Source organism: Gymnogyps californianus, chromosome 16 (genome assembly GCF_018139145.2).
Source record: "Gymnogyps californianus isolate 813 chromosome 16, ASM1813914v2, whole genome shotgun sequence".
NCBI lineage: Eukaryota > Metazoa > Chordata > Aves > Accipitriformes > Cathartidae > Gymnogyps > Gymnogyps californianus.
In genome coordinates, this window is record NC_059486.1 from 5,585,871 (window position 1) to 5,610,780 (window position 24,910).

Here is a 24,910-nt window from a genome sequence, read left to right on the forward strand (position 1 = left end):
CTGGACTACAGGTAATATTCACATGCCTTCATGGTGGGAAGTAGCTGTGAAACTACTGCACTGGAAAGGTGATAGGCTGGATTACTGAGGTGTGCTTTACCCTAAGGTGTGTCAGAAGTGAAGGTAATTGGAGGCTTAGTTACTTCGTGACTTGGTTTTTCTGCTAGTGAAACGTGATGGAGTACGGCCCAGGGCACTGCTGAAGGCTGCCCTGAAGCAAGAACTGCTCTCCCTGTCTCCAGCCAGTGCCATTCTCGGCTGGGCTAGCTAGAAATAACTACAGATCTTGCTAAAGCCAGCATCCGGTCTAGTTAGTCCGTCTGGTCCTGAAATGTGAGCTGCAGATGGTGTCTGGTGCCCGTAAGTGCTTCCCCTGTGACAACTCTGCAGTTGGGGTGTTATTTCTGACACTAGAACCAATGCACCCAGGAACTGGTAGCTGAGGTAAGGGAGTTAATGAAAGTAGAAAACTTCAGCAAATTATGTAGATTGACTATGACTACCAAAAAACCCCAATGTAACCCCTTCCAAATGAACATAAATACTGCCCGCCCCCCCCCCCCCCCCCCCCCCCCCCAAACTTTAGGCCTATTCCCTTTCTCTATTCACATTCGGCAGTACTGTAATGCTGTCTAACAGGGTACTGTGCCACTTCTATGGCTTGAGTAAGCAGCTCTGATGGAGAAACCATTAGTCCTTCCTGAACTAGGGGATTTAAGATAAATTCCACTCGGACGAGGAAGGAGGGGGGCAGTGCATGGAGCTGGCTCTATACATAAGTAACTTGTCTTCCAGATGCATGATTAAGTGCTTGCGGTTATGATATGGTAACTTAGGAATACTTTTTCATTAAGCTCAGATACAGCTGCGGTCATACTATAGTCCTTAGTGTACAATTTCTGAAGGAAAACACATGTCTGGCTCTAGTCAGCTTCACTCAGATCATCATTAAAATGCAAGTGAAGGCTGAGATTTCAACAAGTTGATGGCTTTATTGGACAGACTTCATGGGTAAGAACATAGACTTAAAACCTATCTGGCCTTGTTTGCAAGGGTGTGTGTGGATGGCCTTGTTTTGGTGTTTTTTTTTTTTTTTTTTTAATAGCGTGTGCTCAAATACTTGTTATGGTGTTTACAGAGGGATTTTATTTGTTTGTGTACTAGGAATACCACGAGCTGTGTGTGAGGTAAGAACTAACATGCGAAGGGGAGGGCTCTGCTAGTGCTTTGCTCTGGTTTGGCTTCACTTTCAGAAACAAACACACAATACTGTCTGTGCCCATAGGGAAGTACGGCTCATAACCTTTCAGAAAATGGAGTTGGGGATTGTGGGAACTTGCCCCTGGGTATTTGAGAAGAGCTTTGGCGGGGTTTTTTGTTGGTTTTTTTTTTTTCTTAAATGTTTGATTCTCTTGGCCATTTTGAGCAGGGCAAGGTTATGGTGTAACTGCAAAAGACCTTTTGCATCCAGGTGCATGAGTTCAGGTCTCTCCTCCAGAAGTTTTCTCTCTCTGTGATAGTTCTTAAGTAGTCCTACAATTTCCTCCTTGTGATCTTAAGGGAACACTAGAGACTAGTTGTGGTAAACAGGGAGTTGGAGCATGTCCTTAGGCTATGGGAGAAAAATATTCTGCGAACGCCTGATAGTGCTGCATCGCTTCTCAGCAGTCCTGGTGTTTGCCTGGCCAGGCTGAGCTCGTGGCTACAAATGAAGTCTTCTGATCATGTATCCTTTGCATTTTGAAGAAAGTTATAAAGCTTCCAAAAACAACATCTCTTCCACTGCAATCCTCACCTGCCTTCCCAAACGACTTATCTTCTGCCGGCATTGAGGAGGGAGAACTGGCACAGATTGGGACTCCTTTTGCCGCAGGGAGAGGTGCCCCGGGGAACTAAGCTAAAGCCTGTCCATCCCAGGAGCAGGGAATTCACATCGCCCCATGGGAGGCTTATTCTCAAAGTCACCAGTGTGCAGGGTTGAAGGAAGCTTCAGTACAGTTACTCTGAGCTTGGGGTCCTTTGTATCACCAAGGCAGAGAGTAGTAGGGCAGCAGACTTGTGCTACGGTGCGCTGATTTCATCTGCCACCTTTGGGAAAAGTAGGGCTTCTTTGGATGGGAAAACCAAGAGGAGGAGTGTGGATTTTTGCTCTCTTCCCTTTCCAAACCCACCCTCTAAGCCCAGATGCTCAAGATTTTAAAATCCTGACACTACAGACACTTCTTGTAATCCTCATAACCAAAGTAGTTACTTATTTCACATCACTGAGCCCCGGTAATAATAAGCTTATTGTGGCAACAGCCTGAAAGAAACCAATTCTACTCTTAACTGAGACTCTCCAGCAGGAATGGAAGATACAGCTTGGTCATTTCACAATGTTCCCAGTGGGCTTTGGACCAATTTTCCTTTCCCACTTTGTATTCTCTTATCCTGAATAGCTGATGTGCTCAAGAAATATGTTTTTCCATATATCACATAAGTAATGGAGAGTGTAGCTCTAAACAAGGCTGGCTGACCTGTCCTTCTATTGCCTGAAGGTGACTTGCAGTCTACTGGAATTAGGTGTAATCACAAGTTTTGCCCATACTCTAGGAGGCATCCTGATGGGAACAGGCAATATTGGCATGTCCAAGCCAAAGCATGTTCTGAATCTAGTTATCTCCTGTGCTTTTGTGAGTTGTGATGGCATTTCGTGCTAATATCCAGCTGACTTCCCCAGCTTCCTTTTATCAGAGTAAGCAGAGATGCATTTTCCTTCCTTGGAAATTCCCTGCACAACATTCATTGCAAATTTAACTTTCTTTTCTTTGTGTCCTCTTCCCAGCAGGCCGCTCCTAACCTCCTGTAGGGGGGAGAGAAGAGGAAATGGAGTGAATGGGGCAGGGGCCTGAGGCATTAGCGTTGCCAGGTGTGAAAATGAAGGATGTGTATGTGGGGTCAGGTTGAGAAAGTGAGATTTAAGCAAGAAGGAGGTTAGCTAGAAGCAAAATACAGATTATTCGGGAGAGTTACAGAAGCAATCTCCTTCTCACCAAAAGGAGAAGACAAGAAGATCCAAGCGAGGCCACTCACCTCACTGAAATGTTCCTCAAACAGGATATTGTCACCTTCAGTATGCATGATGGGAGCTGAAATGGCATGTTCCAAGTCATAGCCAAACCACAGCTTGTTTATAATTGCCTGCAATGAAACAAATCCCACACAGACTGACTGGAGATACTGAATAAGAACCTGGGTCACATGCTGCCATCCTTCGCACTGGTGTAAAGCCAGGCCAGCTCTACTGTAAATCCTGCCTGCAGGATGGTGCAAACCTGGACTGTAAGAGAGGCTGCACTGAGTCAGACTAGAAGTCCTACTAGCCTAGTCTCCTGTCTTCATGGTGACCAATAGCAGATGCTCAGGGCAAGTATAAGAACAGGGTGAGCGCACAATGATACTTCCCAGAATGCTTTCCCTGAGCCAAAGTGGTGTCCTTGAATTCAATAGCTACTGATGGATCTTATGTCTGTCTATTGATGGTTGTTCTTTCTGTTTTCAGATCAGGTCCTAGCATGGACTCCTTCCCATGCTTCTCTCCAGTTGAAGAAAGATGAAGGAAAAAAAAAAATCTTTTTCCTCTTGTGGCCTTATCTGCTTTTATTTCTTGTTTGCTGAATGAGATGTTTGTTAGACTTCATGCTTCAGCAAGCTCTTTTTCATTAAGATTTGTTACTCTGCGTGTATGTGCAATGGTGGTTTTCTGTTTTTCTTGTTCTTTCCATCACGTAGCTCATCAGTTTATTTTCGCGGCCCCAAGGTTTTGGGCAATGCCTGTGTTCCTAATAACTTCCTTAGCTTGCTATTTAATTGTTCTAACTTCTTCCCTTCAAAAAAGAATTGAGTGAGGCGTCTGGCACTTGCTCTGGCCTCCAACCTGCAGCCTTAGTGACCTCTAAATTGCAAATAAAAGAAAGCACCAAGGAGTGAAGACCTGAGGAGAGCTGAGTAGAAAGAGCAGGTGGGACTGACCATGGCTGGAAATCTGGGAAGGCTGAAAGAACGGGTGACTACTGGGGGTTCTCCCGCCTCTTCCATTCCTGTTCGCTCCTGGTGGAAGTGCAGTTCAACAGCAGAGCTGAAGCTAGCCCCTGCCCTTACCACAGAAATGCTAGAGGCAAGAAGGTGAGGATAGACTATCACTGCTGCCTTCCACATAGCAGTACTAGCAGAGGCAAAGTAATTCCTTTTGTTCAGGACAATGTGTGCTCCCCTTGCTCAATGGAAGGCATTAGTGTGCAGTACATGTTCACTCACCATAGTAGTAGCACTGATAATCCAGGCCCCACCTGCTCCTCCAATCACCAGCATGTCTCCTGTCTTGGAGATGAGAATGGAAGGCACCATTGCTGAGGGAGGCTTCTCTCCTAGGGCAGAGGCAGAGAGTATTATTCCTCCCATGTGGCTGTTAAGGGGACTGGAGAGACACACAAGTTTATCTACCTCACCCTTCTTGCATTCCCCATGGCAAACCAAGGTGCTGCTCATTCCTCAAGGAGCTCAAGTCTTCCAAAAAACTAGCTTCCTTGTGCTGAGACCCCATCTCACAAGAAACTGGACCTTTATGGCACAGGCTAAATAGAAAGCATCTCTTGGTGCAGGACACAGCCTCCTACAAGTATTCAGGACTTGCTGCAGCTCATTCAACCCAGCCAAGGAACGATTAGCAGCAATCCTGCCATCGCAGTACTGATGTACTCTCTCACGGCAGACCCAAGGGAGATTGCATCAGGGATAGCTTAATTCACAGAGCGATGTCTCTGCATCAACACTGCTGTGTTACAGAACTTAGTGTAAGCCTCTAGCATTACTGATTGTGCAGCAACTATATACTTCTTCATAGATGAGCCTAAAAAGTCAGCAAGCTTGTCTTAGCAGTAGTTTCTTCACTTCTTCCCTCCCCATCAATTAATGATCAGCTTCAGCTTTTTTTTTTTTTTTTTAAATCTCTGATTTCCCTGGTCAGAATCCAAAACTCCCATGTTTCCATGTAAGGGCATATGTGAGTAGACAAGACACACTACAGGGCTTTACCCTCTGTTAGTCTAAAACAAACCTGCTCTCATCCAGACCTAGGAAAGGAAAGAGTACCTGCAGTTTACATAGTCCCTCCCCACTTGTACACGGTCTGCATATCCATCTCCTGGCCTTGTGTTTTATTTTGAGGGTGAGAATGCTCACCTGGTTTAATGCTTCTGTTTGCTATGCAGAAATCAGCGAGTTCGTTATTTAAAATGATCCCAGTTTGGTTAGAATACACAAAGGAGCCAAACCTGCAGGGGGGAAAGAAGTAGCCTTTCAGTGCCCAGTACTCTCCTGTTGTGGATGACATTAACCGAACATGGCACCCTGTGGGTTACCTCTGTCTCCTCCCAGCCTGCAGCTGCACCAGCTAGGGTGTCCAAAAGGTATTTGTGCTGCTGTGCTGGAGCCAGAGATAAGCTCCCTGTTACTAGTGCATGTGGGGATTTGCCCAACCCGCAGAAATTCAGCAGAGCTCAGCAAGTTGTTACATCTTCATGAATTGTGATGTTCCTTTGAGCTGATGCTCAGAGACCTTTGCTGTCACATGAAAAAGGCATTCACGAGTAAGAAACTGCCTAAATCAGTGAAGCCCGAGGGTTTTGCATTTCTGGTAAACAGCCCTTGCGGGTACCCTGTGAACCTGATACATGGCCTCTGTGATTCAATTACCAACCCCTCGGCTACTCACGGGTAGTTGATGGTGCTGGTGGCGGACACGGCACTGCCATCTGCAGCGAGCACAGAGATGTGGCTTGTGCCCTTGCTTTTGTATCTGTGGTTGTAGAGGGACTCCAACAAGTTGTAATGGTTGAGTGGGTGGTCACCACGGCTATCTATTCGGCGTCTGACAAGCTCAGCAATCTTGTCAGAAAGCATGGTCCCCACAGTCACCTGCAAGCACAGCAAGGACACTGAGCTTGTGTCACCAAAGCACAGGCATGTCTTTCTTTGGACACACGGAAGCCTGGGGGATTCAGCCCCAGTGGTCAGAGCTTGGGGACCTGCATTGGCAGCATTCAGCCCCAGCCTGAATCCCCAGGCCACCCTCATCACAGAAAATGAAACGAGCTCAGTACCGAGGCACCTCAGCATTAGCATGAGTGTGTGCACATCCTTTATCAGGCAAGTAAGCGCCAGCCTACAGCTGAACAGAAACTGCAGACAAAGTAAATGGCTTAATCCTGCCTCTGCCTTGGCCAACTGAGCAGCATTGCTCTTGACTAGCAGTTCTAAGTATTTTCTTTCCTTCCATGGCTGCAAAGCAGGAGGGAGTCAGAGCATTGCTTGGTACTGTAGCATTGTGCTGGCAGGCAGGATAGTCTGGGCAATAGGTAGCCTTGCTTGAAGGCTTAGCACATAGGCTAAAATGAGTTGGTGACAATGCAGATTTAAAAAAAAAAAGCAGGAAATGGACTTCCCTGCTCCTTCTCTGTCAAGCAGCAGTGTAGAAGAAGCTGTCAGTGCTGTGGGTGTCTGTGGCTGTCCCTGTGCACCATGCCAGCTCACCTGAGCTTCAGAGAAGGCTGGGTCACTCATATGGGGTTTTAGCATATTGCCAAACTTCAGGGCCTCTGCAATGCGATGGTAGGTTTCTACCTTCTCCTCGGGTGTCGCCAGTGACGCTTCATGGAGTTTATACTCTACAGAGCAGGATGAAATAATTTTGTTAATAGACCCAAGGCAATGTTTTTTCAAGAATTGTAAAAAAAAAGTTGAAAGGAACCTCCTTCTCCCATTCCAGTTCTTATCAAGTTTCCCCTATGCTTTAGCAGGATGTGGACACAGAAGCAACCAAGTACTAACTTCCACTGTGACGTCAATTCCTCTTGAAGCCTTGGGAAAATCGTGTATCCTTTGGCCTTTGCAGCAGCTATGGTGATGCTGATTCACTCTAAGAATAAGCCAGTTCATCATCCTGCTGCATAGCATGGTCACACTACTCCTTTGGGTCCCATTCTAGCTCACCAACTCCATTTCTGCTCATTACTTTTCTACTGCTCTAGAGCAATGCTCTTTGCAAACCTCTTGCTGCCCCTTTTCCCTCAGGAATTTACCTTCCAATATCTTGAGGATGAACATGAGCACAGCACCTCCCATGGGTGGTCCAGGAGAAAACACTGTGGTGTGATTGTTCAGGGTAATGTTCAGAGCTGAGGACACCTCTGCTTTGTATGCCTGAAGGTCCTCCAGTGTGATAATGGACCCTTCAACAGAAAACCAGATGGGTAGCTGGCATTAGCACATTAACTTCTACTAGGTTCTATGGGCTGGCTACATCAGAGCCTTGGTAAAGCTTGTAAAGAGCCATCCCTGTATACTCCAAATTTCTTCCACCAAGCACAGCAATGTTCTTCACGTGTCCTCATCTACCACCAAACCCCAGGACACCACAAAGCCTAAGGGAGTTGGAGAGACCAGTGCATGAGCACTATGGTTGAATACCAGAGCAGTAGGTGGCTCTCAGCCCTGCATCTGGGCCTGAGTTATAAGAACTGGGGAAAGGTGGCCCCTTCCCATGCCAGGTACCACCCCAAGTGGCAAGCAAATGGCATGTGTTGGCCTTCCCCTGGTATTGACTAACTGTTAGCCAATTGCTGGGAAAATGCCTGTCTATTAGTATTAACTGTATCTGTTACCTACCAGCCTTCCGAATGTCCTCCACCAGGGCCTTTCCTATCTGTCCCTCATAAAATGCTGTAGCTCCGTTGTCCGCTACAGCTCTCAGTGTTTGCTGCAGCGCTGGCCACCTGAAGGTCTCTCCACGCTTCAGAAACCTTTGACCGTCACATATCAGTGGGCTGTTAAAGAAGAACATCCATCAGTTTACAGCATGTGCTTATTCTGTCCCCAGGGCCAATCTCTTTCCTACCCAAAGCTGATTTGGTTTATGCATGTTGTATACTTTCCAAGCCAGTGCTACACCGCAGTCTACATGGAGAAAAGTTCTTCTCAGCCAATTGCTCCCCATAGCACCAGGCACTCTTTCCCCAGACAAAGTTTCCTCCATGGGACCTAACGCTTTGACCCTGGCTCAGGTCAGTGGGGCTTCTCCAAACAAGCGTCTGCTGTAGGGCCGTGCTGTCAGGGGACGATTTCCACACAGATGGCGGCAGGCCACATACAGCCAGCTCCTCCTCATGAGCAGATGTGCTTAGCAGACAGTTGTGCTGTGCTAAGCCACTCTAAATTACCAAAAAAAAAAGTTGCTGACAGAAAAAATTTTTTAAAAACCCACTTCTGTTATTCCCTCCCTCTCCATAGCAAGTATTTACTGAGCAGAAGCCACAGCAGCAGCCTGCGCTCCATGTCAGCATGTTAGAGGAAGGGTCTGAAGCTGAAGGAACAGTGGTCCTCACACTGCAATTTAATTCACGGGTCTTACCACAGACGTTTTCCTGGAGTAGAGAAGGCTGGGTGATGGATCATTTTGTCCATAACTGGGGAAATGACAAGTGGCTCTGAAAGGAGCTTGATAGTTGGTTCAAATAGGGCTTTCCATGGTAAGCGGCCATATCGCTTATGGGCTTCTTCATACCCACGAAGTTCTCCTGGTACAGCAATCCAGCGGGAACCTGAAGAGCAGAGTGGCAGTGTCACACCCAGTGAATCATCACCCTGTTTCACCTCTCTGACTGGAAGTATGCATTTGTACAGGCAGCACTAAGGCTTCTAAAAGCAAGCTTGGTTATTTTTCTTTCCTTTTTCTGTTCATATATTTCTTCCACTGCCTAACAGAAGGGGTATAGAGAAGCTGGAGCCAGACTCAGAGGTGCACGGTGAAAGCACAAGAGACAACAGGCACATGTTGCAGCAAGGGAGATGGCAGCTGGACGTAAGAGAAAAAGCGGTCATGCAGAGCCTGGTCAAACACTAGAACAAGTGAAGCTGTGAAATTCTCCTTCCTTGGAGAAGTTAAAAAATGTGACAGGACAAGGCCCTGAGCAGCCTGAGCTAACTCTGACATCACTCTGCTTTGAGCAGGAGTTGGAGCAGAGACCTCCAACTGTCCCAACCAGAGTTGTTCCTGATTCCTTTTCAGGCTCTTCTTCCAAGGATAGGAACATCTCCTCCAGGAACTAGGACACGACCCAAAAGAAAATGTGCTAGGGAAGGAGAATGAATGCAGCACGAAATGTGGAGAGATCCAAGATGTGCTGCTAAAGTGAGAGTGCCTGCTGCCAAACCGGTAACAGCAAATGGACATGGAGCCTCCTCGGATGGGGGTGAGGTAGCAGAGAGGTAGCTGAGCTAAGCTGGAGCCCAGCAACTCTACTCCTGATGCTGTCATGTTGCTTCCCCAATGTAAGGATATGGGCAAGTGCACTAGATTGATTTCCTTTGTTTCCAGAAAGTCTGAGCAGCTATTGACCTTTTTTTCTCTGTAAGAACTGCTGGGAAATGAGTGCTTTGGGAAATGTGGTCTTGAAATGCAGACTTCCTATGAAGAGAAATTACGTTGTGATTTCTCCTCATGCTCTGCTCCCCACCCCCTCACGGGTCAGGTTGCCAATATTACTAAGAAACAGGAATTTTTATGCACCTGGTATTTTTTCTGACTTTTGGAAAAGTCAATCCAGGAAGATCACGATCAATTAAACAGAACTTCAGATAAAGTCAGCAAGGTCCTCGGTTCCCCCACCCTGAGCTTTGTGCACTGCACACCAGGAGGGCACACAGCCCTCGTGCCCCAGTCTGTGTCCTTACCAATGGGTAAATCAGTAGAATAGCAAGACGATAAATTGTGCAGAAATGCTCGTGGGACTGTCTCGCGGGCGTTGATCACCTCGACTGTTCCTGGAAAGGAGAAGGGGGAAATGCATGACATTGTCTTCCTGAAGCAGCTGAGCATCACATTTCAGCCAGCTGTGAGCACTGCACAGGCTGCTACCCCAGAGCCCGCGGCACCGTGCTTAACTGCCCTGAAGCCTTTTGCCAAATGTGTCAAGCACACTTGCAGGGTCAGGCTACAGTCGGCACACACCGTCGTTTGCTCCCATGCTTTTATTTAGAGCAAACCAAGCAGTGCCTACCTAGAGGCAGTGAACGTATAGGGACAAGGCCAGGGCCTGCCTCCAGCCAGTTAAGGTGCCCCCCCAGGGCTCTTGGGCCTGGGACATGGTCTGGGATGTGCTGCTTCACATCTGATTTGCAGGTTCCTGCGCTTCCTCTGCAGGTGGGACATGTCAGAGACATAACATGAGCCTGTGGTGGGCCATTTTCCAAGCGATGGTGAGGCATGTCCATCATGTTTATAAGCAGAATGGTGATACTTAAAGACCCTCTATGTATCGGGAAGCTTGAAAGGCTGTTGTGGTTTAACCCCAGTCAGCAAATAAGCACCACGCAGCCGCTTCCCCCTCCCCCCTCCCAGTGGGGTGAGGAGGAGGAAAGGAAAAAAAAGTAAAACTTGTGGGTTGAGATAAGAACCGTTTAATAACTAAAGTAAAATATAATACTAGCAATAGTAATAATGAAATATAATAATAATAGTAATGAAAAGGAATATAACCAAAAAAAGGGGGGGGGGGGGAAACAGTGATGCACAATGCAATTGCTCACCACCCGCTGACAGATGCCAGAGCCGCGATCCGCACCTCCCGGCCAGCACCCCCCTGTTTATATACTGGGCATGACGTTCCATGGTATGGAATATCCCTTTGGCTAGTTCGGGTCAGCTGTCCTGGCTCTGCTCCCTCCCAGCTCCTTGCACACCTGCTTGCTGGCAGAGCATGGGAAACTGAAAAGTCCTTGGCTTAAGATAAGCGCTACTTCGCAACAACTAAAACATCAGCGTGTTATCAACAGTATTCTCACACTAAATCCAAAACACAGCACTGTACCAGCTACTAAGAAGAGAGTTAACTCTGTCCCAGCCGAAACCAGGACAAAAGGGAAAAAAAAAAACCAACCAACAAAAAACCCACTTGTATACACTCGTACTTCAGGTCTAGCCTATTATTTTGCCACCTCCTCTGCCTTGTGTTTATCTTTTCCTATCACAGTCCACAGAGCCAGCTGTGCTGCGGGAGCCCACAGTGCTACCTAGTATACCAAGCACCTGAGCCATGCATGGCCATGTGCGGCTCTGTGCAGCAGGATAATTTAGGTAGTAGAAGAGGACTGTTGATAGGCAAAGTTATATGGCTCTGCTAAAAGAGAAAAAAGAAAAATATAGCTGTTTTGCCAAATTATGCTATTGCATAAGATACACCCAAGCATTTCCAGACTCGTGACTCTGTGAGACTACTTGGCAGGGTTTTTAAAACTACAATATTGTTACTGTGTTCATTGTTGATTTTACTATTTAGATCCATAAGCTCTTGGGGCTTTTGGGAGCCAAGACAGTTAAAACATCAAAAACATAAAAGCAAGAACACAACACGAGGGGTTAAGCCAAACACAGAAAGACTTCCCAGCAGGCCCTGAACATTGCTAGATTTAGACTTCTGAAGTGAAGATGCATCTCCTGGGACAGGAAGTCTCACTGCCACTTTGGGGAGTCCTACCCATGTGTCGTGGTTTAACCCCAGCCAGCAACTAAGCACCACGCAGCCGCTTCCCCCTCCCCCCTCCCAGTGGGGTGGGGAGGAGGGGGGAAAAAAAAGTAAAACTTGTGGGTTCAGATAAGAACGGTTTAATAACTGAAGTAAAATAAAATACACTACTATCTAAGGATAATAATAATAATAGCAATGAAAAAGAATATAACAAAAAAAGAGAAATAAACCCCAAGAAAAGACAAGTGATGCACAATGCAATTGCTCACCACCCGCTGACCGATGCCAGAGCCGCGATCCGCACCTCCCGGCCAACTCCCCCTGTTTATATACTGGGCATGACGTTCCATGGTATGGAATATCCCTTTGGCTAGTTCGGGTCAGCTGCCCTGGCTATGCTCCCTCCCAGCTTCTTGTGCACCTGCTTGCTGGCAGAGCATGGGAAACTGAAAAGTCCTTGGCTTAAGATAAGTGCTACTTCGCAACAACTAAAACATCAGAGTGTTATCAACAGTATTCTCACACTAAATCCAAAACACAGCACTGTATCAGCTACTAAGAAGAAAATTAACTCTATCCCAGCTGAAACCAGGACACCACGCCAGCAAGGGCAGCGTGAGATGCAGCCCCCATGTCGGCAGGCGCTGCCTGAGCTGCTGGTGCAGGATGAGCCCCTGAAGTCCCAGCCCAAGGGCTCAGCTGAGCCAGTGACAGCCCCATATTGCGGCGCTCCTTGCCAGCACACACGCCTCACTCCGCTCCCGTCTGCCTCCATGGCAGCCCAGGGGCAGCTCAGACAGCACCGCTCACACCTTGCTGCCCTGTCAGCTATGTGACTTTGAAATATAATTTGGGATTGCTTTGGAGGAGGAAGGAGAAGCAAAGTCAGTTCATTTTAAATCCAAAGCTCCTTCCCCCTGCCCCCCACGTTCTTGCTGTGAAAAGATGCGCTCCCTGTAATGGATGCTTTGGGTTAAGAGCAAAAGCATGGTTTGAGATCAGAGGATGCAGCTTTTATATTGAAAAAATTGCTTTGAGAGAACATGAAGGATTCTGACTTCTCCACAGCAGCTGGGTGTCTGCAGGGTGATGGGGCACCATGGAGAGGCCAGGGCTGGCCCATACCTGTGCTGGCATTATAGATGGTAAATATGACCCCACCACCCAGGCCCGAACTCTGAGGGTTCATCACCGAGGTGCAGATCAAGCCAGCGATGGCAGCATCCACAGCTGTGCCTCCGCTTTTCAGGATGTCCCTGTGGTGGAAAGGGACGAAAAAAGACAATGTTAAAATTCAGGAATGACAGAATGGAGGAGCCACATGACAATGTCTCCCTGGGGCACTTGCAAGGCAGCCCCAGCTTGACAAGAGCAGCTAGCAGTTGGAGAAAGCTATTGGCAGCAGTGTGGGGTGTAAGAGCGCAGAAAGGCGCCTTGCTTTGTGGGAGCAAGAAAGAAAAATTAATGGGAAAGAAGGGAGAGTCTGCAGGAGGACAGAGCAGCCAGGGGCCAGACCTGTGCGAGGCTGGTCTTCCTCTGGGCAAAGAGTGATGGGACAGAGAGAACTGCAGCCGCTCACAAATGCTGTTGACAAAAAGGGACAGCAAGGATCTCCCATTCGTGGAGGAGGATGCTCTCGGCAGAGGAGAGAGCTTTCCACATGCTGGGAAACAAAGCTCCCCACCTACCGTTCCAATAAAAAGGCATATGCTGGTCAACAGGACAGGGGCACTGAAGCAGAAACGATAGGTCCATGTCAGGCAAACTCCTGAGACTTAGCATGTCAATTACCACAAAATTCAGGCCTTCATTGCTCCTACAATGTGCCTTCCTAGGCTTATGTGATATTAGCACAAAAATCCCGCCCCCTCCCTGTATCCCCAAAGGCAAAACAAACCAACAAACAAACAACCAAACAGGAAAAAAAACCCTCAACTGTTTCTACCTAGGCACAGCCACACCGAAGAACACACAGGCATTAAGGCAGCCTCATGCTGTTGACAGCAATGAGTTTCTGTTAGAGAAATGTGTCTCAACAAATGCTTCCCTCAAGCACAGCTGTAAAAAAAATCTTTTCCTTGCAGTGGAAATGCAGTAGGGTGGGGTTTCCTTGCACAGCCTGCCACTAGCCAGCATTGGTATTTCCTAGGAAGGTTTCTGACTGGATTGGGATATTGCTTAGATAAGGCAAAGCCAGAAGGGAAAGTGGAGTAGTTCATTATTTGGAGTGCAACTGCTCCCAGAGGCTGCAATAGGAACACAGAGCACGTATAGGGACTGCTGTTTATTTTACATCCATTGATGTGGCTGGGACCTGCTGGGGCTGGGAAGAGGATGCAGCCAGCAGGCACACTGATTGTGGCTTTCCTTTCTTTCTGTAAGTGCCTTTGGAACCACTGCCTGTAAGGAAATGGCATGTGGACAAGTGGGGAGAAAAGAAATGGTAGGGAACCACAGGGCTTTCTGTTGGGGGTCTGCATGGCTTTTAGCCTCCTAGCAGCAAGCTGCTCCCTGGCTGTAGCTCTGAAAATGGAGACTGAGGCTCAGGCTTGCCCATTCATCTCCTTGCAGCAGGGGTAAGACTGTCACCACAAATGTCCCTGGGTGGTGTTTTTCTGAAACTGAAGCTTTTTAATTGCTAGCAATAGAAGGGAAAGACACAAAGACTTCATGAGACACTGAGTTACCCCTGCAGAAGGCCCAGGCAGCATGTTAGAAAGTTGAGGAAAGAGGGGAGAAGGACCACTACACTGGCCTGGGACAGTGCTCCCCAGAGCCCCTGGATTATGGGCTATGAGGCAGCACATGTACAAAGCCTGGTGCCAGGGAAAAACATGGTTCTGAGATAATTTGCAGTGAAAAACAACTTTAAAAAGAAACCGTGAGATTGTATGATATTCATTTCAATGCAATGCATTAAGACCTTAATATGAAACATCAGACACATTTTCCCAAAGCCTGAAAAGCACCAGATTCTCACCCAAGTTCACAACCACATTCACAGTTGTGTAAGTGGTTGCACATCTTGCACTACCTCTTGTCCCGGGACCCTCCTGCCACTCTCCTTCTGAACCTGGTGCAATACACCCCTCACCATGTCCTCAGAAACGCTTGTGCCTGGAGGAGCACTCCCTGATGAAGATCCTCATCCCTTCTTGTGTCATCTAGTGATGGTCACCTACCTGCTCCAAAAGATGAGCTGTTCCCCCACACACACACTGATCTGCACCAAGCCAGCATGCTCTGCACTGGAACTGCATTGACTTAGCATGCTCTAAAGGGTGACCACAGTTAATCAATTTATTAATTTAATATTTGTACACCTAGATGGCCTGTTTCTGGATGATGCTAAGATTTTTTTGGTGTTCCCAAGTACTTGTTTATAAAAGTAACATTGTGGGCTAAATACCCTTTAGCTACTGCAAATGTAGTGCCATATGCACAAAGCATACAAACCTGGGAGTTTCTTAGCATGACCTTATCCGTGCTCCCTCCCTCTAACACTCCCAGTTAGACATACAGCTAGGATAACACAAGCCATGTAAACTCCAGTTTGTAGCTGTGCCCTTGGCTCCCACTGAGATCAGGGAGGACAAATGAGGTCTCAGCCTCTGCAGAAAAGGTGTATCTAACTGCTAAAGAGAGCAGCAAACTTCTCCAGGGAGCTGAGACCTAGAGTGTTACTGCTATTGGCAAAAGGGACACAGATGTCCTGAGAGCATCAAGGAACAAGTGGGAGGAGGATGTTTACTGGCCAGTGGAGAGGACTTCAGCAGCTGCCAGGATGGACACATCCTGCCTGGCATGGCCGAGGCAAATCAAGTGCTTATTTATGAGCACTGATTACTCCAGCCTGCTAGTCCAACCAATAGTTTTCAGATGGGTTATGCCCAAGACACTGACATTCTGCGTGCCTCAGGAAGGCCGGAAAGCCAGAGATAGTCTTTATTGTTCCTGCTCTGTGCCTAGCACAGTGGTGCCCTGATTCTTGGCTGCGACCCCTTGGTGTTAATGCAATATAGAGCAAAAATAACACCAGGAGCCAACACAGGGACACCTTTTCACAGAAAAGCAAAGCATATTTTGCTTTGTCCTTGGTCACTAGCCCTCATTAATCACATTTTGCAATATAAACAAGATGACAAGAAAAACAGAATTTCTAGATAATCCAAAAGTGCTTTCCATTCCTGTCTACTGTGTCTATATTGGTGGCAACTGTCACTGTCACCTCTGGTGGCAAACACCAAATCTAACAACACATAGTCAAACCTGTTTCTTGCTCAAGGGAAGGAGGGCTTTCCAGTTGCCTGCTGCCTTTCAGTGAGCACCACGGGATGGAGAGCTAAGGCTTCCCATCCACTAGCACAGTGTGCAGCATCTGAGACCATCTCAGTATGGGATGGGCGGCGTGATACTGGGCATGGTCCTTTGCCTGCTGCTTCTTTGGGGGACAGGGGTTAGGGGGAAGGGGAGCTGAAATATTTCCCCAAAACTGGGTATCATCTTGGCTCTTCCTAGCCTGGCAGGAAGCACTACCAGCCCCAAGTCTCACAAACACATCTTGGAGGGCTCACACACCACACTGATGTTGTTTCCCTGGCTCTGTGGGGGTGCATGTGCCTGCCAAGTTTCTCACTTGCACCCCTGCACAGGGGGTGTCCCATGACACAGGACAGGCATGGCGGTAGCTAAGGACAGGCAAGCCTTACAGGTGGGCTTTTAGCTCAAGCTCAGAAACAACTGAACCCAGCAAGGGTAAAACCAAATCCTGATCAGGGTTATTAACAAGATTTCTTTTGAGCTGCTTTGCTCTTTTACCCAGGAGGCCTGATATGTGTCCCCCATCATCAGCACAGGGTCCAGGGCCCACAGCCATTCTATGCTATCTGCAGATTGGCCCCCAGTCTCGACAGCTTTCCCTCCAGCCTCTCTGGAGACAGAAACACAACAGAAAACACTCTCTGAGGTGGCTCTTGGTATATCACACTTGGTTCCCCGTGCCTGGCTCACCCGCTTTCGGCCAGAGCCCTGCCACTTCCTTGGAAGTGATGCCTGGGGGATTTAGGGCCATTACGTCTTTCTCATCTAGCTACACCCTGTCCCATTAGGTTGCTCCCTTTATATGGATCACCACTACAACTAGCTTAATTATAATGCAAAACCCTGGAGAGACACATGACCCCTCAATCAAAGTGTGGTACCTTACCAGGTCTCCCTAGGGATATTTTAGTGCTACAGCTGGCAAGATCTGATAACAACATGTTTTGTCCTATATCCTTCCTGCCACTTAGTTTCAGCTTTAGGGTTTGGCTATTAATGGAGCTTCCTTAAAGTCAGGAGCAGAAGAGGATGTTAACAACCAAGTCCTGCTCCAGCAGCAGCAAAACAGAGATTCATCTGTGAGAGACGCACTTGACCCCCCTTAACCAAACCAGCAGCAGTTTGGTACAGGCTCCAAAGGAGGTAAAGCCCTGAGCCGCAGCCGGGCCCAGAACTCCGCTAGGAAACCCACAAAGAAGCAGAGCAACACAGTGAAAGTTGTGGGTACAAGGAGTCTCGTGCATTGTATGCAATTTGACCACAAGCCAACCACTTTATCCCATAAATATGACAGCCTAAGTGAGCCTTCTTTGAGCTTTCCGTGCTAGGTAGCGTGACTGCACGGTGCTGATCTCCAGCAACAAGATCTTTTACCAACGACAGATCATTGGATGAGCCCAGTTTGAGTTCTCCCTGGATGGCAACTGGACTGCACGCCAGGCAACTCTCCCCTTGAGCAGGGACACCTCTCAATGTTAAGAGATATTAGCTTAAATACGTAAGTTTTAAATAGAATGAATCACTTCTTAAAGTTATAAAGTTGTGTGATTTAGTATGCGGTTTGCTTAGCTTTACTTACTTAGCATGAGTAGCTAGATTTGCTGAAATCTTAGGCCGCAAGCTATAAACTTTCACTTAGATTTGCTGAACATGTACCTACTTAGTCAAAACAGGGACCTCCAGAGCCAATGTAAATCAGAAGATAAGGAGGTTTCAAGGCTACAGCCATCAACAGCACCTGCAACTCGACAAGATAACAAATGGCCTGTCTGGAGACAGTGAAGGAATCCAATAAGGAGTCAGAAGGTGTCAGGCCAGAATCACTATTGGACCAAAGGCCGTGTGGAAGATGCACGAAGAGAGTGTGAAGAACGTGTCAGGGTGAACAGTCTGTAAGGGTAGAATTGCCCGGGGATTTCTTTGTTCAGGTTCTTCCCTCGTTCCGTCCTTCCTTTTTCCTTCCTTCTTTCCTCTCCTTCTTCTCCCCCCCTGCCTCTTCGTGGGCACCCAGCTGGAGCTGACCCTGCTGCTGTACCACTCTATTTATTTCTTTTTATAAGACTCGATGCCTGAGAGTCTGTTTTGGGAAACCGAGGGCTCGAACTTCGGAGCGAACTAACACCGGATGCCTGAACGGATCAGTAAGTGATTAATAGCATGCTGAACTCTGAAATCCTAACTAAGTGATATAAAGGATTGATTGTGCACATATAATTCCCATATGTAGCCATAAACCATTGACCAAGTCTGGGACTAAGATTGGATCCAGCCGCACCTAAACTCCTCTCTGAGAAGGAGTTTAGAAAGCAAGGGGGTCCATTCTGAACCTCGTGACTCAATGGGAGGTTTTCTTACCCTTTGAATCTCTAAGCCATAAACCGTTGACCAGGTCTGAGACTAAGTTTGGATCTAGCCGCACCTAAGCTCCATCGGGAGTTTGGAAAGCAAGGGGGTCCATTCCGAACCTTGTGACTCAACGGGAGGGTCTCCCTTACCTTTTTGCATCTCCAGTCTCTGTGCAAATCAATGTATATTTCTCCCATGTAGTAAGTAATAGAGTGAACCTTGCCATCGAACTCCGTTAAGTCGTGCTTTTACAGAGTCTTTAAGGATCCTAAATCACTCCTCTGCAACATCACCCTCCCAGGAAGGGTGAATGATGGCACTTTGCTCACACAATCCTCATAGCAAAGATGGGCTGTGCTGCACTGCAGACCAAGTCTGCTGTTCTGCCCTGGGCTAGAAGGAGCCCTGAAGCCATTTTAAATACACTGGCAATGCTAAGGTGGTAAATTATATTGACCTTTTTTTTCTGCTAAAGAAAGCTGAGGGCTGGGAGGAGACCACCCGTTATATAGCAGCTGCCTGCTTAAGATTTATGAAGAGCAAAAGCAACAGCTGTTTCTGTAAAAAAGGGCCAGTTGCCAAATTTAAGTGTTACAATACAAGAAGAAGAGAAGGCAAATCCTTTGGGATATAAACATTCATCAGAAATGCTGCTGGACCATCACTGAGAAGGATTTTTTCAGCAGATTCTCTGCCTAAAACTGAGCTTCCCAGGACTGCAGACATTTTCTGACTGTTAAATTCTCACCACTCTTACCCTCCCCAACACCCTGTCCCCTGGGTGTTTCAGAAAAAGCCAGTTCCCAGGGTTTATGCTAGGCTACACTAGAGAAGTGGGGTCAGAGGTGGCTGCTGGGCCAGGTCATGTCCACTCACCTCACTGCAGCGAATCCCATCGCTAGGAATGAGCACTTTTTCCCTAAATCTCTCCCTGGCCTTATGCTGGCTCTTGCTTCTGCCATTTGGGAAACAAATGGATGCAGAGCAGTGGATGGCAGAGCTCAAATAGAACATTGGTACGGAATATAAAGCTTTTAGCGTGGTTGATGGAAAAAGCCACTTCCATTGCCAGGAGGGAACAAGTTGCTCAGAGTTGGAGGTGAAGGTGGGTTTGGGTACCGCTCACTGCCAGGGCAATCACCTCCTGTCTCCTCATGGCCTCTTGACATGAGGACAAATTACTGAGGTGGACTTTGGTACCAAATCCACATCCGTGGGTTAAAAACTGCTCTGACTCTCCTTTTAGTCTCCGGTCCTTCTTCATCAAAGAGTTTCGCTTCGTTCAGGGACAAGTTTTCTTCCAGCGCAGGGCCCCTGTCTGGACCAGACAGCTGCATAATATTGCTTTCAGTCCCCAATCTCCAGCAGTAAAACCATTTGCAGCAAAAGACCCAACCTTGTTCAGCACTGAGAATTGGGCACTGATGGCTAAGAGCAAGTCTAGCACAGGACCTGCCAACATGGATGATGACATGCTGGAGGCTTGCTGAGATTGCTCACTTTCTGTTGCAGAAAGATTTCAGAAAGTCCAACCTTATACAGCCCCAGAATACACAAACACCATCTCCAGAGCTGGAAAACCCAAGCCTGAAGATGATAGCTGAGCACAGTTGAAGAAAAAGAGCAGCAAACAGGGGTTGTGAGTCTGTCCTGCTTGTACTAATGAATTACAGAGCCACAGAGTTCCTTCACTGACCCTTCCTTCACAGCTGAACTATCAGTGAGGGAAATATAAGGGTCCTGAGGTGTTTTCCTCAACCCACCATCCCACTTGTTAAAAGACAAGATTGCTCTTCGGGCAAGAGGTTCAGTTCAGTTATTCTCGATAAGTTCAACTGAAAGTTCTACTAGGAGCACACAAAGACTCTGTCTTAAACAGCGGCATCTTAAACCAACACAGTATCGTGTAATGCCCCAGGAATTTCATTACTACTAATGACAACTCACAGAGCATGTGGTTTGAATTTCTTTTTTTTTTTTTAAAGAAACAAGATTTTTTAATTAAAGAATAAATTTTTTAAGTAGGTCAGAGATTAGGTGCTGCTTTTAGCTTCCAAGACTTGAGGCACTGGACCACTGCGATTGGTTTCATGCCCATCCTGCACTGGAGGTTCTCCGAGCATCCCCTGCATGGGTTCCCGGGAGCTTGGGGGGGATTTGCAGGATGAAAGGGGTGGCTGCGGGGGGGCAGGTCAGGCTCCCGGCAGAGAGGGGGTCTGCGGGGTCAGCGGGGGAGAGCAGGGACAAACCGGCACTGTTGAATCTCTCTGTGGTGTGCCTTTAGGGACTGGTTGCAATGACTCCTGCTCTCACCAGTGGGGCGGGCAGGCAGGCTGACAGGTTCAATTACAACATGTGGTTTTCATTTGATTGTAGCTTTGCCATACCCAAGCCACTAAGCCTAATTTTTTTTCTCATGGTGCTGGAAGTCACTCTTTTCCTTTTTGTATGTTTCCACTAAAAGCATTCAGCAATTACCAAAAAATTAGACTGAGGAAATTTGTTGTTTTACCTTCTTTTACTTGTTTTAAACTCCTCTAGAAAATTTGTTAGGAGGCTCTGCAGCGTGGAAGTAAAAAGCCAGAGTGTAGTCTGCCTCCAGTTCAAACAAGTCACTCTAATTTGGCCAAGTTGTTTGCTTTGAGGGGAAAAAAACCCAAAACTGATAATTAAAAATTTTGATCATATTGATCATATAATTTTTTTTACTTACTTTTTATATACAAAAATGCAGATGTGTGTGGTCATCAAGGTATTAACTAGTTTTGGTAGATTAATTCTCTTGTGATTTCTAAGCAATGATAGCGGAAATGAGCCTGTTCCAGTCCTCAGCTGCAGAGGCTAAGCACAGCTTCCTCGAAAAAACTGCATCTGGTAACAGCCATGGCTTTTGAGCACAGAAAAAACAAGGACATTATTATCCTTAGTACTCAGTGCTCTCCAGGCTGGACCATGAGCAAGGAGAGTGGCCATGTCCTGCCTCAAACACAGAGGAGATGGGAGACGAGTGAGGTGGCTGAGCTGTGGAGGTGGGATCAGGGCAGAAGAAAGCCCATAAGGTTGAGCAATTTGGGAGCAGGGGGGGTAGTGGGGGTGGTGTGTTGGTAGAATGAGAAGACCAGAAGTAGTGACTGCACAGGCTCAAACACCAGCACAGGCAGATGGGTACATGTGGGAAGGAGCAGCCACAGAGCTGGGGGTGAGGCAGCGATTAGGCAGAAGAGAGAGAGCAGCAGCACGGGTAGCAAAGGGCCCAGCACGGACTCAGGACCAGCAGTACAGGTCCCAGCTCTTGTGCCATTGGGAATCTTGCCATTCATGATTGCTCGCCTAACTCGTCAACTCTTTACAATATTCCAAGCCCAAACAGCCAGTGTAGAAATTTGCAAATGTTTGCATAACTGCAGAAAAAGCATGAAGACCTAAATACAGTACTCAGTAAGAAACAGAAAACCCCAAGATTAATTATTTCTTCTTGTTTCCTCTTTCCTAAGTCTCATGAATTTGGGAGTTTAATTATTTTTGAACAGCAGAAGTCAACAGCAGAAGTCAACAGCATTGTTGTAATCTCAAAAACACTCACTTGACTGGCTGGGTAGTGTCTGAGAAGGAGTTAGGGCTGTGCATCGAGGGATGCTTGGCTTTGCCCTACTCTTGCTTTGTTGCTGAAGTTAAGTGGCAAATGAAGTGGCAGCTCACAGGTGGGGACAGGAGGGCCTAATGGCTAAGACTACTCTGAGAAATTGGATTTTATTGCTACTGCTGTGACAAAATTCCCATGTGATGCTAAAATCTTGTTCAGCAAAGATTAGGCAGGAGGCCGCTGTATGCTCCTCAGCTCCTGATGCTCCCATCAAGACCTCTGGGTCAGGCTCGAGGAAGCCCTCACCCTGCAGCGTCACACAGGAGGTCAGTGCGAGATGTACCCTGAGCAGCACAGAAAGCTCTGAAAGGCAGAGACCCTGGTCAAAGCGACTCTGATGTGGCATCCATGCAGTATAATTGCCATGCTAGACTTCCTTATTTATACCAGTGAGATAACATCACTTTCTCACTTCACAGATTGCTATGAGAATTAATTTAGTGGTGACTATCATGTGCTAATAGCTAACAGCTAAAATGTGACATACAGATATAAAAGCACAGAAATGTCTGGGAGAAAATGAACAAGATCACATGTAGTACAGAGCATGCAATAAGCTTCCTCCAAAGAAAAAATGTTCCTTCCTTACAAGCTACCACTGTGGGCCAGTGGGGACAAAGAGAGAAATACGACAATGACAAAGAAAAGGGCAAACATTATACAAAGTTTCTGATCACAAGCTCTGTTGCAGAGGAACATTTTTATAAAGAGTTTTACTTTTATTATGATCTATTGCAAGAACAAGAGCAGATAGCTCAAGCTGGGAGAACAACACAGGAGTTTGGTTCATTCCAAGTATAAGGACAGCACGGAATGAGCACAAAGGTTTCCAAGAATGGCTGGAGGCAAAGGATACCGGTAAAAGCAGCAGACAGCATGCAGCAGTAGGGTAGCAGAGCTAACCATCGGGCAGAGGGTGAGTGGTGTAGAGCGGTGACGGAGGAGAGAGAGGCTGGGGAGATCCAGGGGGCTTGGCAGGGCTGGGGGAGAGAGCTGATACATTTGGAGCCGCAGAACATGATGTGCAGATGCCCCAGGCTGGGGAAGAGGGGGAGAAATGTGTGATGGGAAGTTGGAGCAAGGGCAGAATCTTGTGGGGATCATTGGCAAACTATTTGTACGAAATCTAAAATGGTCTGTCAGACCGGAGGGACACCATAGACCTTGTCGGCAAGTGCGCTGGAGGCGCAGCTACAGCAATGGTTGATGCTATGGAAGCAGGTGGAGCTTCCTGTGGAGGGAAGGGAAGGAAACAGATGACAGCCCAGCAGCAGTAGCCAGCTAGCCAAAGCTGCTCAGTTGTTCACCTGATCCCACATTTCTGTGGCTCTCACTACAGTGCCTTCCAGCTGATTCTACACTACTTCAAGTTAAAAATTACAATAGCTGCAAAACACGTGCTGTGGTTTTCCCAGCAGATTCTTTGGGTAATCCAATAATGTATTTTCCTTTATTTCCATTAATACTGATTTAAAATACACTTCTTCTGCCCTCTGAAGAACTAACCTGTGGCTTAGTGTAAAAAACCCCATCTCATTCCTTGACATATGTGCAGCCACAGTACATTTTCTCCAACTACTCACAAATGCTGTGTCAGCACGTCGTTGCAAGAACCACACATGCGACAAGGCAAGCATGGTGTAATGGCACCACTTCTTATCTCACTCCTCCAGCCACAAGGTAGAGCACACAGCTCCAGCATCCATTGCTGGAGCATCCAGCATTGCATGTAGCTTGTGAAGTTCCATCCTTCTACTTTCATGTATACAAGCATTTAAGAATTGACATAACAGTAATAGTAAAATAATAACGTAAGACTCAAAATGTTTGAGAGAGAAGTTGTTACACAAACTGAAGTATTACAACCTGGGCAGCCAGAGAATTTTTTTAAACTTACATCTTTCCTTCCTAGTGATGTAAGTATGTCTTTTGTACTTATACTGTCTTGGCTGAATTTCAATTAAATCTGCTCTTTGCTTTCCAATACAGAGTGTCTTTCTTGATAGCAGGCACACCTGCTGCAGGCTTCAGTCCAGAAACACACACCCTAAAGGCTGGGATGCCCAGTCCCCCTTACCCTCTCAGCCTGCCTGCCTTCCTTGCCTCTGCCAAAGTCTAGCTGCAGCTCTCTGCTAGCTCCTCTCACTTCTTAATTTATTTCTAAGCCACTTATCTGACAGACTTACCACCACGAAGCAGTTAATTTCCTGCTTCCCCACTTAAAAACAACCTTGTATTTGTATACTATAAATATTTGTACCTTCCAAAAGTCCATGGGTTTGCAGAGCTGCAAATTTTTGTGACATTGGATAATGAAAATAAGCATCAACTGCAGAGGCAGGGCTCCATCTGCTCTCTGAGCTGCTCCACTGCCGATGGAGAGCACCCAGGGAGCAGCATTGCTGCTCAGCCCCAGAAGCAGGGCAGAAACCCAGCTCGCTCCTGTAGTTAGTACGTGCCCTGTCTGTCAGTTCGAGTCCACGACATATGCAACATGTAACCTGAAAAACTGAGAGGTCCGTGCACATACCGGCCGATGACAGAGCAGGTCTCAGTGTCAGCAGCCACGGCACCGTGCAGGTAGCGATGAGGACCGCACTTGGGTTGAGTCAGGATGACCGCGAGTGCAACAACCACCGCCAGCACCCCTAGGGTCAGCAGCACCAGACAACAGATCTTCCCCGTAGACATGTCTATTCCTATGCCGCTGGAGGCAGCCGGGAGGCTTTCACTCCTTTTGCGAAGGCGCCTCCTTTGCTCAGGGTGGAAGTAGAGGATCCCGGCAGTTTTGGGAGGGAGGTCTCACTGAAGTGGACTCTGCCCCCTGCGACTGAAGATTACATTCTTTTTACGATTAAAAGCTGCTAAAAAGGAAACGGTGTACTCTTTCTTTCCTGCTCTCTTACATGTGAAAGGCTTTTCACTCTCTTTTATAAAGTAAACTTTTTCTGGCATATCCACCATGTGCCTTTTTTTTTTTTTTTTTAAGTCTCTGATGAAAACATTTAACGCATTCACTGCTGGAGCACTTCAAAGTGAA

The 24,910-nt window shown here is 47.1% G+C and overlaps 1 protein-coding gene across 1 annotated transcript; it reads right to left on the reverse strand.

Annotated features, from left to right (window-relative positions):
* Positions 1–590: 590 nt before the first annotated feature.
* On the reverse strand, positions 591–24,561 carry GGT5 (gamma-glutamyltransferase 5). The gene is made up of 12 exons (XM_050906567.1): positions 24,401–24,561; positions 12,687–12,817; positions 9,769–9,858; positions 8,447–8,636; positions 7,705–7,862; positions 7,119–7,268; positions 6,571–6,704; positions 5,753–5,955; positions 5,221–5,312; positions 4,297–4,406; positions 3,073–3,180; positions 591–2,842 (listed from the first exon to the last, which is right to left on the reverse strand). Exons 1-12 carry the CDS (start codon positions 24,559–24,561, stop codon positions 2,696–2,698), a joined length of 1,674 nt encoding a protein of 557 aa, XP_050762524.1. The 3' UTR covers positions 591–2,695.
* Positions 24,562–24,910: the final 349 nt, after the last annotated feature.